Genomic DNA, 17,997 nt, shown 5'->3' on the forward strand with positions numbered 1-17,997 from the left:
CTAACTGCCAACCTTTTGCTTAGCAGCCTAACGCTTAACCACTGTACCACCAAGGCTCCAGGACACTGTACAGAAGTATGCAATATCTGTCCTCAATAATCTCAACTTACCTCAATGTGCATGTGAGAGTTTACTATGTGCCAAAGCACTGTACTAGGCACAGTCATATGTTATCTCATTCATTTGGCATGTTAAGGATAGGCAAAGACATCAACTACTCCTAATAGGTCTTCACATATCTTGCATATAATTTATCTTTTTCTGAATTCCTCTTAGATTAAATACAAAGTTAGACTATGTCACCTTTCTGGTTAATAGTGTTGTAAAATTTCCTATTGTTGTGTATGTTAGTGTTTCCTCTTATTTTTCCTCTAGGTAGTTATTGCAGAAGTGTCTTCCAGATCTCTTATTGACTGCATCCAAGTATACCCATATTTGCTGTTTAAATTACTCATGATGTATAGACTTTAATCATATCCCACGGCCTTCATCTTCCAAACTAAAGAGCAGCTTTAGTTTATTTGCATCTTGAAGCTGTGCTAGTTTTTATTTACTTCCATCTCTGGACTTGTTTTTATTTCAGTTAATATTGGAAATATCTTTAATATCAAAATCCACAAGAAAAAAGATGAAAAAATAATGGTGTGTACTTACTCTTCAACACTTTTATCATAGACAGTCTTGATCCTTAAATGCTCATCAGTGTCTCTCTTTACAACATGATTTGCCTTAAGATAAACCTTATTTATGACCTGTAAAAAAGGAAAAGATTTGCCATTTAAAAATATATGTATGTTGTACAGATTAACCAATTGAGGCCTCAATTTAAAATTAATAACTGAATTTCAAGTATACCACCTAGGAAAAAAAGTCCCTGGGCTTATACTCCACCATTTCAACATTCCGGGGCCTCAAACATTCCCCAAGTTAATACTATCATTTGGAAGACAGGTACTATAAATCTGAGTGACATGGGTATCTGGGGTCTTAAAAGCTAGCAAGCGGCCATCTAAGGTGCATCAACTAGTCTCAACCCACCTGGAGCAAAGGAGAATGAAGAACACGAAAGACAAAAGGAAAATATGAGCTCAAAAGACAGAAAGGGCCACATAAACCAGAGACTTCGTCAACCTGAGACCAGAAGAACTAGATGGCTGCCCTGACAGGGACGACAACTGAGAATTTCCGATGGAGCAGGAGAAAAGTGGGATGCAGAACTCAAATTCTAGTAAAAAGACCAGACTTAATGCTGCAAGACTAGAGGGACCCCAGGGGACATGGCCCCCAGACTCTCTTAGCCCAAAACTAAAACCATTCCCGAAGCCAACTCTTCTAAGATTAGACTGGACTATAAGACATAAAATGATACTGGCAAGGACTGTGTTTCTTAGCTGAAGTTGACACATGGACTATGTGGGCAGCTTCTGTCTGGAGGCCAGAGAGAAGGTAGACAGGGACAGGAGCTGGTTGAATGGAAACAGGAAATTCAGGGTGGAGAGGAGTATGCTGTCACGTAATAGGGAGAACAACTAGGGTCACATAACAATGTGGGTATAAAGTTTTTATATGAGAAACTGACTTGAATTGTAAACTTTCACTTAAAGCACAATAAAAAAAAGAAAATTGGAGTTACATGCATTCTCCTATGCTAACAGCAGCTGCCAAAAAATTTTTAGGTTTCCTGTCATATATTTGAAGCTTCTTATATAAATTCCAGTTTTGCTATTTGATTTTTCAGAAAATGATGGGAAGAGATCAAAAGGATGTTATTTTAAAACAGAACAATGATAAAGGTCCTAACAAAAGAGTCATTTCACTGGAATTTCTTCTCCAGTCCTCATTTACATGATTTTTTCAAAAGAGATGGGAATAAAAGAGTATAAAAAAGGTCTCAGCAGTATCAAGACTTCATACAACTCAAAGTACAGAAAAAAAATTGTGTTAACTAAATGTAAGCTATATACTATATCATTCTTATTATAACTCCAGCAATTAATAATCACATTTTTCTTCTTATGCTATTTCTGCAGATTTACACAATAAAAGTTTTACGCTTTGTTGTGAAAAAAATGTTATACTGTATGCCTTTGATCTATTAATATAACAAGTCATAGATTTCTACAATACCTACTGCTCCTCCTACTGTAATGGTCTCTGGCCTGGTATCTCTGCCTCCAGTCTTTTCCCTACTCCATCCTGACCCACATCTCCAGGCAACAGATTTTATACCTAGTAAAACGCCATCAGAAATGTGTAAGCAGAGCAAGGGAATATTACAGCCTCAGCCGCACTTTAGGAAATCTAGAGTATAAAATCCTTAAGTTGATATTCAAAACTCTCCAAAAGCCAGTGGTTAAGGACGTGGGTTTTAGAATTAAGTTGATGGGGTCTGTTCTTGGTTCCACTATTTGCTAACTCTATGATCTCAGGCAAGTTGTGTAACTTCTCTGGGCCCAAGTTTCACTGTGTGTAAAACAAATAACTATATAAGTTAATATATATAAATGTGAATGATAGAAAACAAATGCTCACAAAGTGTTCACTATTCTATTATTAAAACCACTTTTCCCATCTTATCTCCGACTTCTTCCATTCTATAACCAAACTGAGCTATTTGGTATTTTCTGCACACACGTTCTGATTTCTTGCCTCTTCACTTGCTCACGCTGTTCCTCATACTTGCTTACACTTTTCCCTCCACTGGCACGCTCTCTCTTCCTACTTCCATAAATTAGAATCCTCCTACTCCAGCACGAAGAAGGTAGCATGGGAGAACTCTGAAACAATCCGAAAATACTCTATGACAGAAGTAATCTGCCCTTCCTTTGACTTTCACAGTATTACTTTTGCAGTACATCATTTTCTAGATTGTACTATAATTATGCATATATACTTGAGTTCCTATTTAATCCACAGTGCCTAAAACATGAACATACATCAATAGATCAATCTTCAAAAACTGAAGTGTGAAGAGAATGTAATTAGAAACAAAATACTGTGTGGAACAAATTAAACTGTAACTCAATAACCCTAATGAAAGGAATATGCAAAATTAGTAAAATATTTTTTAGTGCTGGGCCCATAAAATACTTTTTTTAATTAAAAAAAAATACTAAAACTTTTACACCCAACGTATAGTAAAAATAGATGGGATAATCAAGATCCAAAAAGAATTCAACATATAAATGAGGCAAAACTAACAACATGCATTCATTTAAACATGTGCAAGGCCCTGTGATAGGTACTGGGAATGCAGATATAACCTTAACTTGAAGGAGCTCAAGGTTAATGAAGGCCAAATAAACCCAACAATTACTATAATAAAATGGATAAAGTTCACAGAAAGGCAGAACTTAAGTCAGGCCTAGAGAAGCATGGGAAGGGGATGCCTCAACGAGAAGGTGATGTTTGAGAAAAGACTTCAAAGAAGAAACAAAACAGGGATAAGTAGACTCTTGAACTTAGATTCAAGAAGCCTGAACTACAAAAGTACAGAATCAGGGATATAAAGCTTGGCAATACCATCTAAAAATAGACATTGGGAACTGCTGTTCTAGAAATTGCAAAGTAGAATAATAGGACTAATCCTGCTGAAGGGAAATTATAAAATCTGAACAAAATATTAAAAAAACAAAAATTTGAAGTACTGAAAAAATGCCACAAAAGAGGCAGAAACTGGAAGAATCTATCCTTGAAATAAAGGAATGACACCTGGTGAGATTTACAAGTCTAACTTTTTGCCTGAAAGCACTCCCCAAACCAGGCCTCAGAGTGGGAGAAAGTCACAGTCTAAGTGACTTGAGCAGTTAGAGGACAGTGTTCAAGGCTGGCAGCATTTAACAAAAATCAACAGACATGAGAACAAAAACATAAAAAAAGTGACTTATACTCAAGAAAAAAAGAATGAATAAAAAGTGACCCTAGGACACCTCACCCATTGCCATTAAGTCAATTCTGACTCATAGCGACCCTACAGGACAGAGTAAAACTGTCACACAGGGCTTCCAAGGCTGTAAATCTTTACAAAAGCAGACTGCCACATCTTTCTCCTACAGAGTGGCTGTTGGGGTCAAATGGCCAATCTTTTGGTTAGCAGCCAAGAGCCCTGTTACCACTAGGGCTCCTTTATATCCAGATGTTAAACAATGACCTTAAACGCTGCTTAAATGAGTTCGATGACTCTGAAGTCCTTTTGAAACCAAACAATAATTTAACTTAATTAATAAAGAATATCTGTCTTGAGCACTGTGCTCTTATAAAGAATTATCTACATGTGTGATCAAACTGACAACAGCAACTTGTAAGGTTAGATGAGAAGCTTAGGGGGCAGTGAGCTTATGTTAACAGTGAAGGAATAATTTGGAAAAGGAGGCAGGAATAGATGCATAATTTAAAGCATGTAATCAATGTCACTAAATTGTACATGCAGAAATTGTTGAACTGATATATGTTTTGCTGCGTATATTTTCATAAAAAAAATTTTTTTAAGTTTCAGGGACTTAATAGAAAATACATACACGATGAATAAACAGATGGAGAACCTTAGCAGAGAAAACTACAGAAAAGAACCAAATGGAAATTCTAGAGCTAAAAAGTACAATAATTAAAATGAAAAATTCACTGGAAGGGATTAAAAGCAGATTGGAGATAGTAGAAGGGTCAGTGAACTTGAAGACAGATTAAGTGATATTACCCAATCTGAAGAAGAGAAAAAGAAGCTTGAAAAAATTAAACAGAACCTCAGGGAACTGTAGGACAATACCAAGTAGCCTAACAGATACGTAATTAGTGCCCCACAAAAAGAGGAAAAAGAATGGCACAGATAAAATATCTGAAAAAATAATAACTAATCTTTTTCAAATTTGGTAAAAGACATCTACTTACAGATCCAACCAAACCAAAACCAAACCCATTGCTGTAGAGTCAATTCCAACTCATAGCAGCCTTATAAGACAGAGTATAACTGCCCCATACGGATTCCAAGGTTGTAATATTTATGGAAGCTGACCGCCACACCTTTCTTCCATGGAGCAGCTGGTGGGTTCGAACCACCAGCCTTCTGGTTAGCAGGTGAAAGCTTAACCACTGCACTACCAGGGCTCCTTTTACAGATTCAAGCTGGATAAATCTTTAAAAAATAATAATAATAATAGCCACATTATAGTCAAACTTCTGAAATCCAAAAATAAAGAGAAAATCTTGAAAGCAACGAGAGAAAAAAACACATTACAAACAGGGATTGATTTACTGGGTTTGACGGCTCAGGATCACAGTCTCATAGGACAACTAAGTCAATTGGCACAACTTAGTTCATAATATTCTACATCCTAGTTTGGTGAGTAGTGTCTGGTATCTTAAAAGCTTCAGAGCGGCCATCTAAGACACAACTATGGATCTCTTCCTGTCTGAAACAACGGAGAGTGAAGGAAACCAAAGACTCAAGGAAAAAATTAGTCTACAGGAAACGGCCCACATGAACCACAGCCTCTTCTAGACCCTGAGACCAGAAGAACTAGATGGTCCCCAACTACCACCACTAACCATTCTGACCAGGGACACACAGAAAGTCCTGGTTAGAATGTGAGAAAGATGTCAAAACTCAAATTCATAAAAAAGACCAAACTTACCGGACTGATAAAGACTAGAGGAACCCCTAGCCCATTGCCCTAAGACAGCCTGTTAACATGGAACTGAAGGCACTCCCAGAGGCTACCTTTCAGCCAATGTGATAGAGTGGCCTAAAAAATAAACAGTAACACCTCTGAGGAATGCGCTCCTTTAAACAATCAACTGTATGAGACCAAACAATCAACATTTACTCAAAAGCAAAGATGAGAGGGCAAGGAGGGGCACAGGACAAGGACGGATGGAAACAGGGCGGGTGGGATGGAAATGGTGAGAATGGTGACATATTGCAGGGATAGTAACCAATGTCATGGAATAATTGTGTATGAATTGTTGAATGGCAATCAATCTGCTGTGTAAACTTTCATCTGAAACACAATAAAATATTCAAAAAAAAAAGATTAAAAAAAAAATACCATGGAGACCAGAAGACAATGGAACAAATATTTAAAGTACTAAAAGAAGAAGAAAGTTCAACCCAGAGGACTATATCCAATGAAACTGGCTTAAAAAATGAAGGGGAGATGCAGACATTTTCAGACAAACGAAAATTGTTTTTTCCTTACAGGAAATGTTAAAGGAAATCCTTCAGGGTCATTGAAGGAAATCCTTCAGGGTCAGAAGGTAACCTGGATCTGTAAGAAGGAATAAAGATGACTGGTAATGGTACATGGGTAAATATAAAAAAACTATTTTTCAGAAAAGAAATAACATAGCAGGCCTGAGACTGCTATCCTTGGAAAGGCTTGCTTGCAAAGATGGCCTTTGGCTGGCATCTGGGAACTTGGAGGGTAGACAGTTCCTTAAACTGAAATAAAACTTCTCTAAATGATAACGATGGCCTAAACCGTGCCTAAACTGTTTGTAGAAACAATGTGGTTTATGCTGAACACCTGATTATTTCTGGGAGTCTGGAATTTCAGTGTCTAAAATTGTGCCTCTGTAACTAATCCTGATAAAAACTCTGGAGTCCTGGGCTCTCATGAACTTCCCTAGTAAACAACATTTTGGACTTGTTTTCGCAGCTCATTGCTGTAGGAATCAAGGGTGTCCTGTGTGACTCCACTGGGAGAGGGCTCTTGGAAGCTTATACCTGGTTCAACTACCCCTCCCACTTTGCCCCATGAGCCCTTTGCTAATTTTCCTTTATATCCTTCCACTGTAATAAATCTTAGCTACGAATGATTAGGGTTATAGGCTGCATCCTCTGAGTCCTTCCAGTGAATTACCAAACCTGGGGGTGGTCTTGGGGACCCCTGACACAATTACATACATATTTCTTTTCCTCTTTTAATTTCTTTAGACGTATAACCATTCAAAAGAAAAAATTATAAACATGAGGTTTACACCATATGTAATATATGTTACACGTGTAACGTTAAACAAACCAAACCAAACCCGTTGCCATCGAGTCAATTCCGACTCATGGCGACCCTACAGGACAGGGTAGAACCGGCCCACAGAGCTTCTAAGGCGTGCCTGGTAGATCTGAACTGCTGACCTTTTGGTTAGCAGCCATAGCACTTAACCACTATGCCACTAGGGTTTCCTGTAACGTTACATATAAATAGATATATACATATATATGTTTCAACAATAGCAAAAGGAACAGGGTGTAAATTAAAATATACTGTTGAAAAGTTCCTATATTTAACATGTAGTACAATATTAACTTGAAGTAGGTGTCATAAAAACAAGATACATATTACAATTCCTAGAGCAAACACTCAAAAAATGTGCATTTTATTGTAGGTTAAAATTTTAAATTTAAAAAATAATAAGGCAAGAAGATATCACTAACAAGCCAGAAGAGAATCAAAATGGAATACAAAGGGGAAACAGAAGAAACAAAAAAAACCCAAAAGAAGCAAAGAGAAATCAAATGGCTAAACTGCAGAGCATGACAATAATTACGTTAAATGTAAATGAACTAAAGATCCCATCAAAAAGCAGAAATTGTCAGATGAGTTAGCACAGGAAGATCCAACTACCATATTCTTATGCAACTACTTTTTTTTTTTTTGCCAGCAACCCCCTCATGTATTATTTTCATAGGCTCACAATGCATATTATATATGTGGGTGTGTCATTTGTGCAAGCTCCTTGTTTGTGAAATATGGTACTTGCTGTCTACAAGACACTTATTTTAAATATAAAGACATAGATAGATGACTCTCCCACTAGGGTGACTAATGGAGCCCTGGTGGAGTGGTGGTTAAGTGCTAGGCTGCTAACTAAAAGGTTGGCAGTTTCAACCCCCCAGATGCTCCTTGAAAACCCTGTGGGGCAGTTCTACTCTGTCCTGGAGGGTTTCTATGAGTCAGAATTGACTTCATAGCAATGGGTTTGGTTTTTTCTATTTTATGGATGGCTAAGATTCAAAAAATAAATAAATAACAAATGTTGGTGAGGATGTGGGGACATCAGAACTCTTATCTATTGCTGGTGAGAATGCAAAATGGTACAGCCATTGTGGAAAACAGCATGGCGGTTCCTCAAAAAACTAAAACTACAACTACCATTTGACTCAACCATTCCCCTGTTAGGAGTCTACCCAAGGAACTTGAAAGCAGAGACATATGCTCTTCGCAGCACTATTCACAATAGCCAAAAGGTGGAAACAGTCTAAATGCCCATCAATGAATGAATGCATAAGCAAACTGGGGTACACACATACAATGCAATACCTACCATTCAGCCCAAAAAAGAAGTGAAGTCTTAATGCATGCTTAACATGGATGGAGCCTGAACACATTATGCTGAGTGAAATAAATTGATCACAAAAAGACAAGTATTGTATGGCCTCACTTATATCAAAAGACAGGAAGTGGCAAATACATAGAGACCAAAGTTTATTAGTGGTTACCAGGGTGGGAGGGAAAGGGAAACAGGAAGGCGACTGCTTACAGAGCACTGAGCTTCAGTTTACGGTGACAGAAAAATCACACTCATTAAGGGTAGAGTTGCACAGCCAATTAATGTAGTTCCTGTCAATCAACTGTACACTTGTAAAAAGTTGAATTGGCAGAAATTGTGATGGATATATTTACAACAACGACCAAAAAAGAGTAGCTGCTGGGGCTGCTTGTGTACAACCAACACCTTGTGGGATTTGGTTCTTGGGTTTAGAGGTTTAGGGTCATGGTTTCACAGGACATCCCAGTTAATTGGCCTAATAACATGTTTAGTGCTTCTGTTCTACCTCCTAGTTCCTTGCATAATGTCTGGAGTCTTAAATGCTTGCAAGCAGCCATCCAAGGCACAACTATTGGTGTCTATTCGCCTGGAGCAACAGAGGAAGGAGGAGAGTCAGAGTACAAGGGGGATATGGAATGTGTGGCTAACTGTCTCCACGAACAGCTGCCTCCTTTGCCAGGAGAACAGAAGAACTGGATGGTGCCTGGCTAACATTAAGATTTTATAAAAGAATCCTGATCAAAAAGGGGGAGAATGCAGATCAGAATATCAAATTCTCATGGAATTCAGCCTTTCAGGAGCCATGGAAGCTGGATGAACCCCTGAAACTATTGCCCTGAGATTAACTTTAAACCTTAAACCAAAAATATCCCCTTAAGTCTTGTTAAAACCAAAGAAGAGCCAACCATAACTAGTAAAGAATGTCTACCTTGAGCATTGTCTCTTTTAAGAACTATCTATATGAACGATTAGATAGGAAACTTAAGGGCCACAGGCTTTATGTAAATGGGGGAGGAGCAATCTGGAAAGGGGTGATATTGACTGCACAACTTTAAAAATGTAATCAATGCTACTGAATTGAACATGTAGAAATTGTTGAACTGGTTTATGTTCTGTTGTATATATTCTCAATACCAAAAATAAATTTTTAAGAAGTATAAGGATGGCATTATTGAAAAAGAAGAAGAAAGTGGGATGCCTCATGCCACCTGATTTTAGAACTTATTACACCACCACAGTAGTCAAAACAACCTGGTACTGGTAGTACAACAACAGACACATAGACCAGTAGAACAGAATTGAGAATCCAGACATAAATCCATCCACATAAGAGCAGCTGATATTTGACAAAGACCCAAAGTCAGTTAAATGGGGAAAAGACAGTCTCTTTAACAAATGCTGCTGGCATAACTGGATATCCATCTGAAAAAAAAAGAAACAAGACTCATACCTCACGCCATGCATTAAAACGAACTCAGAATGGATCAAAGACCTAAACATAAAATCTAAAATGATAAAGATCATGGAAGAAAAAATAGGGACAACATTAGGAACGCTAATACCTGGCATAGACAGTATACAAAACATTACTAACAATGCACAAAAACCAAAAGAGAAACTAGGTAACTGGGAGCACCTAAAAATCTAACACCTATGCTCATCCAAAGACTTCACCAAAAGAGTAAAAAGACTACCTACAGACCGGGAAAAAGTTTTTAGCTATGACATTTCTGATCAGCGCCTGATCTCTAAAATCTACATGATACTGCAAAAACTCAACTACAAAAAGACAAATAAATCAATTAAAAACTGGGCAAAAGATATGAATAGGCACTTCACTAAAGAAGACATTCAGGTAGCTAACAGATACATGAGGAAATGCTCACAAACATCAGCCATGAGAGAAATGCAAATCAAAACTACAATGAGATTCCATCTCATGTCAACAAGGCTGGCATTAATTCAAAAAACACAAAATAATAAACGCTGGAGAGGCTGTGGAGAGACTGGAGCACTTATACACTGCTGGTGGGAATGTAAAATGGTACAACCACTTTGGAAATTGATTTGGCGCTTCCTTAAAAAACTAGACTACCATATGATCCAGCAATGCCACTCCTTGGAATATATCCTAGAGAAATAAGAGCCTTTACACGAACAGATATATGCACACCCATGTTCACTGCAGCACTGTTTACAGTAGCAAAAAGATGGAAGCAACCAAGGTGCCCATCAACGGATGAATGGATAAATAAATTATGGTATATTTACACAATGGAATACTATACATCAATAAAGAACAATGATGAATCCGTGAAACATTTCATAACATGGGGAATTTGGAAGGCATTATACTGAGTGAAATTAGTCAGCTGCAAACGGACAAATATTACATGAGACCACTATTCTAAGAACTCAAAAAATAGTTTAAATGGAGAAGAAAATACTCTTTGACAGTTATGAGAGTGGGGAGGAAGGGAGGGAGGGAGAGAGGTTTTCACTAATTAGATAGTAGATAATAGGTATTTTAGGTGAAGGGAAAGACAACACACAACTGGACTAAACCAAAAGCAAAGAAGCTTCCTGAATAAACTGAACGCTTTGAAGGCCAGTGTAGCAGGGGTGGGGGTTTAGGGACCATGGTTTCAGGGGACATCTAAGTCAATTGGCATAATAAAATCTATTAAAAAAAACATTCTGCATTCCACTTTGGAGAGTGGCGTCTGGGGTCTTAAACGTTAGCAAGCAGCCATCTAAGATGCATCAATTGGTCTCAACCCACCTGGAGAAAAGGAGAATGAAGAACATCAAAGACACAAGGTAATTATGAACCCAAGAGACAGAAAGGGCCACATAAACCAGAGACTACATTAGCCTGAGACCAGAAGAACTAGATGGTGCCTGGCTACAACCAATGGCTCCCCTGACAGGGAACACAACAGAGAACCCCTGAGGGAGCAGGACAGTAATGCGATACAGACCTCAAATTCTCATTAAAAGACCAGACTTAATGGTCTGACTGAGACTAAAAGGACCCCGGAGGTCATGGTCCCCAGACCTTCTGTTAGCCCGAGACAGGAACCATTCCCAAAGCCAACTCTTCAGATAGGGATTGGACCGGACTATGGGATAGAAAATGATAACTGGTGAAGGGTGAGCTTCTTGGACTAAGCAGACACATGTGACTATGTGGGCATCTCCTGCCTGGAGGACAGATGAGAGGGCAGAGGGGGTCAGAAGCTGGCCAAACGGACACAAAAAGAGAGAGTGGAGGGAAGAAATGTGCTGTCTCATTAGGGGGAGAGCAACTAGGAGTATATAGTATAATATGGTTTTTTATGACAGACTGACTTAGTTTGTAAACTTTCACTTAAAACACAATCAAAATTTTTTAAAAAAGGTATAAGAATGAAAAAGATATATTATGTAAACACTAATCAAAAAGAAAGCCAAACCAAAAAAACAAAGCAAACCCATTGCCATCAAGTTGATTACAACTCATGGCGATCCCATGTTTGACAACAGAATTGTGCTTCATAGAATTTTCAGTGGTTGTGATCTTTTGGAAGTGGATTGCCAGGCCTTTCTTCCGAGGAGACTCTGAGTAGATTCAAACCACCAACCTTTATTAGCTGAGCGCATAACTGCTTGTGCCACCTAATGACTCCAAAAGAAAGCCAGAGTGGTTATAGCTGTTATTGTTGTTAACTGTCATTGAGTTGATTCCAATTCAAGTATTAGAGTTAGACAAGGTATATCTCAAAACAAGGAATTTTATCAGTAGGGAACACTACATAATGATAAACAACTCAATGCACCAAGAAAACACAACAATCCCATATGGGTAAATACCTAACAAGAAAGCTTTAAAATATATGAAACAAAAACTAAAAACTGAAAGGACAAATAGACAACTCCACAATTATAGCAGGAGATCTCAACACTCGTATCTCCATAATCAGTACAAGAAATAGACAGAAAATCAGTGTAAGGATATAAAATACCTGAATAGCACAGCAACTAACTTGACCTAATTGACTTGACTCGACAACAGAATACACTTTCTTCTCAAGTGCACATCGAGGATTCACCGTGATAGATCATACTTCAAACTAAAAAACAGACCTTAACAAATATAAGAGAATTCAAGTCACAAAAAGAGAATTCTCCGTCCATAACGGAATTAAACCGGAAACCAGTAACAGAAAGATAGCTGGAAAATTCCCACATATCTGAAAATTTAACAACAAACTTCTAAATTAACTCTGAGGTTTTAGTTAAGAACAAGGTAAGTAAGTTAAATGTTTTGTATGTCGCAGTTGTTGTTTGTTGTTAGGTGCCGTGGAGTTGGTTCTGACTCACAGCGGCACTAGGTACAACAGAACGAAACATTGCCTGGTCCCCTGCCATCCTCACAATTGTTGTTATGCCTGAGCTCACTGTTACAGCCACTGTGTCAATCTACCTCATTGATCATCTTCATCTTTTTCACTGCCCCTCTACTTTACTAAGCATGATGTCCTTCTCCAGGGAATGATCGTTCCTGATAACATGTCCAAAGTATGTGAGACGTCGTCCCATCATCTTCATCTCTAAGGAGCATTCTGGTTGTACTTCTTCCAAGACAGGTTTGTTCATTCTTTTGGCAGTCCATGGTATATTCAATATTCTTTGCCAACACAATTCAAAGGCATCAATTCTTCTTCAGCTTTCATTATTCATTGTCCAGCTTTCACATGCATATGAGGTGACTGAAAATACCATGGGTTGGGTCAGGCATACCGTAGTCTTCAAGGTGACATCTTTGCTTTTTGACACTTTAAAGAGGTGTCTTGCAGCAGATCTGCCCAATGCAATGTGTCTTTTGATTTCTTGACTGTTACTTCCATGGGTGTTGATTGTGGATCCAAGTAAAATGAAATCCTTGATAACTTTGATCTCTTCTTCATTTATCATGATGTTGCTTATTGGTCCAGTTGTGAGGATTTTTGTTTTCCTTATGTTGAGGTGTAATCCATACTGAAGGCTGTGGTCTTTGATCTTCATCAATAAGTGCTTTAAGTCTTCTTCACTTTTAGCAAGTAAGGTTGGGTCATCTACATGATGCAGGTTATTAATAAGTCTTCCTCCAATCCTGATGTCCCATTCTTCTTCATATAGTCCAGCTTCTCGTATTATTTGCTCAGCATACAGATTGAGCAGGTATGGTAAAAGGATACAACCCTGATGCACACCTTTAGTGACTTTAAACCACGCGCTATCTCCTTGTTCTGTTCGAATGACTGCCTCTTGATCTATGTACAGGTTCCTCATGAGCACCATTAAGTGTTCTGGAATTCCCATTCTTTGCAATGTTATCCATAATTTGTTGTGATCCACACAGTCAAATGCCTTTGCATAGTCAGTAAAATACAGGTAAACAATATCACCACATAAAAAGTTACTGTAGTTTCCTGTAGCATTTAACCGAGGTGCAGTAGGAGAGCAAGTGAATAGTTATTGCTGTAATTTGTCCAGGTTAAAGCAACGAGAATAGCAGGGAGGGCTTGCTATTACATACTATAAGAACTAGAAAATTTTATTAGGGACGAGAACTCTCAAGAGCTTAATAGCTTGTTTTTAATATCAGAAGCACTACTACTATTGAGTTTGTTCAGCCAAGAGGCATAAATAGGAATGGTGCGTGGAGGTTTCAGAAAGTGCTTTTAGCTACATAAGAACCTGAACAATGGTGACCCCCAAAATGTAATGGGACTGCCTCTACAGATAGTAAGTTCTTGATACCTGGAGATAGTCAAATACAGGTGTGACCCTACCTGGAGTCCACGGAGAGGAGGGAGGATGACGGGGCCGCGGCGGCCGAGAGAGGGGGGAAGAAAGCAAGAAAAAAGACAGAGAAAAAGGAGGAGTGGGGGGGGGGGAGAGAAAAAACAAACAAAAAAAATCCAACGCCGCCCCGTCGCCGCCATGCCCGCTCGTCCCCGGTTCCGCGGCCGTGGGGCCCGAGGGTCCGAGGCCGGGGGGAGGCGTGGGCCCGATACCCTGCAACATGATTTCTCTTTTTCAAAATGGGTGATTGAGAGCTTGACATAACAAACGCCATAATGATACTCTAAGTAATGTATAAGCATTTTTTATTGTACCAACTGCACTGGTCTCTTTCTAAAGGGGTGCAGGGCCCTCTCGGCTCCTGTGGCCTTGGTCCCTCTCTTCCTTGTTCTCTTGTGAAACGGCCTTCAGCCTGCAGGACCGAAGCTAGAAAGGCTGCCTGACGCTTTCGGTCTGCAACTTTCTTTCTTGCTCCTTATCTGAGTCAGAGTGGACTTGGCAGGCCAGTTCCACTAGCCAAGAGATTCTTATGTGAGTTTTTTCAGCCTGTCACATACAGATTAGAGACCAGATGTCTGACACGCATATCTTTAGTTTAATAAAGAGTTTCTTGTAGTTGTTTTGTGACGTATATGGCCATCTGTGGGCTACATGCTTAAAAATATTACATAACCCTTACCAAAATGACATATAAGCTCTAATGCAAAAATCGCTTTTGGGGGGACTCCATAAAGGACAGCCTACACTGCTGTCAGGGCCCCTCCGTTGGTGTCACCTCCTAATAAACTTTCTCTGTCTTTCTGACTTGGAGGACGGTTCATTGGCTCGACTGCTCCAGGGCACTCCAGGGCATGGACCCCAATTTGGTAACGGAGCTAGAGATTTGTACACTGGCAAAAAACCCTAGAAGAAAACAGCTACTAAAGTTTCTTCTAGTACAGAGATTTTGTAGTTCTTTGAACTACTTTCTCTTATTTCAAACAAATCCAAAGAGAGAAGCACAGGGCCTTGTGAGAATTTTTTTTTTTTTTTTTTAATGAATTCAGCCAAAAGGCTGCTTGCTTCATGATTAAAGCTGTAATGCAGCTACAAACCCCAAACTTAATATTTTGGCACATGTGGCTATGAACAGAACGCATATAGCATTTTTGGAAATACCAAAATGAGTGACTTTAAAGTTCTGGGCTGACTTGAAAATTTCTAGGTGAATCTTTCCTGAAAAAGCCCATAACCATTGCCAACTAGTCAAGTAAGACTCATAGCAATTCCATGTGACAATGCAGAACCGCCCCACACAGCTTCTAAAGCTGTAAAGATTTACTGTGCAGACTGCCACATCTTTCTTCCATGGAGCGGTTGGTGGGTTCAGTCGAGCACTTAAGCACTGCCCCACCAGCGCTCCTATCCCTGATAAAGTCGTAAGAAAAATCATAAAACCAAGCACAACTGGCAGCCTTGCACCAGGTCCAGTTCCTTCTTTCCTCATATATTGTAAGTCTGAGAGGTCAGTACAACTGGACTAAACCAAAAGCAAAGAAGTTTCCTGAATAAACTGAATGCTTTGAAGGCCAGCATAGCAGGGGCAGGGGTGGGGAGCATGGTTTCAGGGGACATCTAAGTCAATTGGTATAATAAAATCTATTAAGAAAACATTCTGCATCCCACTTTGGAGGGTGGCATCTGGAGTCTTAAATGCTAGCAAGCGGCCATCTAAGATGCATCAATTGGTCCCAACTCACCTGAAGCAAAGGAGAATGAAGAACACCAAAGACACAGGGTAATTATGAACCCAAGAGACAGGCAGGGCCACATAAGCCAGAGACTACATCAGCTTGAGACCAGAAGAACTAGATGGTGCCTGGCTACAACCGATGACTGCCCTGACAGGGAACACAACAGAGAACCCCTGAGGGAGCAGAGCAGTGGGATTCAGACCTCAAATTCTTGTAAAAAGATCAGACTTAATGGTCTGACTGAGACTAGAAGGACCCCAGAGGTCATGGTCCACAGACCTTCCGTTAGCCCGAGACAGAAACCATTCCCAAAGCTTTGGACTGGACTATGGAACAGAAAATGATACCAGTGAAGGCTGAGCTTCTTGGATCAAGCAGACACATGAGACTGTGGGCAGCTCCTGTTTGGAGAGGAGATGAGAGGGCAGAGAGGGTCAGACGCTGGACAAGTGGACATGAAAAGAGAGAGTGGAGGGAAGAAGCGTGCTGTCTCACTAGAGGGAGAGCAACTCAACTACGAGTATATAGCAAGGTGTATATAAGTTTTTATATGAGAGACTGACTGGGTTTGTAAACTCACTTAAACCACAATTAAAAAAAAAAAAAACTGTAGGTCTATTGTGGGTCCACCTCTGAGCCAAGTACTATGGAGGAACCACAGACACAAGCCTTTCCCTATGGCATTTTACTAACTAGGAAAGAGCACAGATAAGATGTGCCGTGAAATGGAAAGAACACTCAGCAGGGGTGGTTTCAGCAGGCTGCCCTAAGGTTAAGGGACTTGGACTGAGACAGAAAGAATCTGGCCAGGGAGAAAATGGGGTGGAAGAAGCCAGGCGCTTCCACGGCTGGGGAACAGGTAAAGGAAGCAAAGTAACGAGATAACTTCAATTCTGTCTCGAGAACCCCTAATATCGCTCCAACACCTTTGTCTGGCCCTCCCATCAGTTTCTTCCCAACCTTCAGATCTGTGGTTCTTGGACCAGCAGTGTCAGCAACCAAATGGGAACCTGAAATGCAAATTACGGGGGCCCCAAGACCTGAGTCAGAAACTGGGGAGTGGGACAACAATCGACGTTTCAACAAGTCCTTCAGGTGATTCTGATGCGTGCTCAAGTTTGAAAACCACTTCTCTGGGGCAACCCGCTAAGAAAGCCCTCCGCACAGCAAAGTGATGCCGTTCTGAGAGCCTATTCACCGGTACATCGGCCACTTTCCTGGGAGCAGAAGGGGGCTGACAGCAGGTCCCAGCCAAGAGTTCAGCCTCTGCCCCGATCTCGCGTTCCCCTCCTGAACACCCTCCCCAGTCACTACCGTCGACGCCAGCCCCGCCCGGAAGACTTCCCCTCCCTCAGTGCCCGCCGCCGACCGTCCGCCGCCCTACCTCGGCGTCAGCGGAGACGTGGTGCCGGCAGGGACGGGCGCTGCCCAGGGAGACAGGAAAAGACGTGGTGCCTGCCCAGAGCCCGCCCAACAGCAGCAACACGCCTCGGACCCACAGAAGCCCGCTCCGGCGCCCCCGGCTTGGGCCCGGGCCTGAACCCGGGCAGCCCGCCCCTCCGCCCCGCTCGGCCGCCATCTTCGGCCCGAGCGTCGTTTCCATGGAGCGCGTGACGCCTCCGCGCCCGGCGCCAGCCCCGCCCCGGCCGCCCGGGCAGGTGGAGACGGCCGGCGGGAGGGCGCTTCCCCATTGGCCGGCGTCACCTGCAGGCACTGCGCCGCGGGAAGACGAGGCTGGCGACCCCGGCCTCCGCGTCTCATTGCTCCGAGAAAAGGGCCAATAAACGCCGCTCAGTGGCCCACGTGAGGGGGCTGTAGGGCTAAGGAGCGCGGCCGGTGGGGGGCGCCGTGTGGTGTGTCAGTGTCTGGGCCAGGGTTTCAGTCCTTGCGTCATTCACTCACGGAAGGGGTGTGTACCCATCACATGCCAGGTACTGAGAGACACACAAACAGCTGCAAAAACTTTGTTTAGTCCTCCATATAAAAAGTGAGTGGGATACAAGTTCCATAGTGACTTCTTCAGTCACTAATTTTAGGCTTACTTCAAGTGAATTTCCAGTTTCCTTCACTATTTTATTCAAATCCATGCCTTAGCTTCTGTCTAGCCAAGAAA

The 17,997-nt window shown here is 40.9% G+C and overlaps 1 protein-coding gene across 2 annotated transcripts in view; it reads right to left on the minus strand.

The window, feature by feature from the left end:
- Positions 1–17,487, minus strand: part of LMLN (leishmanolysin like peptidase) — a 106,255-nt gene extending 88,768 nt beyond the window's left edge. For both annotated transcript variants that reach the window (XM_003412951.4, XM_003412952.4), the window contains exons 1-2: positions 17,269–17,487; positions 655–752 (exon numbers count right to left, since the gene is read on the minus strand). In XM_003412951.4, coding sequence (XP_003412999.2) covers positions 655–752; positions 17,269–17,487 — 317 coding nt within the window. The remainder of the gene's footprint in view (positions 1–654; positions 753–17,268) is intronic.
- Positions 17,488–17,997: the final 510 nt, after the last annotated feature.

The sequence above is a fragment of the Loxodonta africana genome, chromosome 1, assembly GCF_030014295.1.
Source record: "Loxodonta africana isolate mLoxAfr1 chromosome 1, mLoxAfr1.hap2, whole genome shotgun sequence".
Taxonomy (NCBI): Eukaryota; Metazoa; Chordata; class Mammalia; order Proboscidea; family Elephantidae; genus Loxodonta; species Loxodonta africana.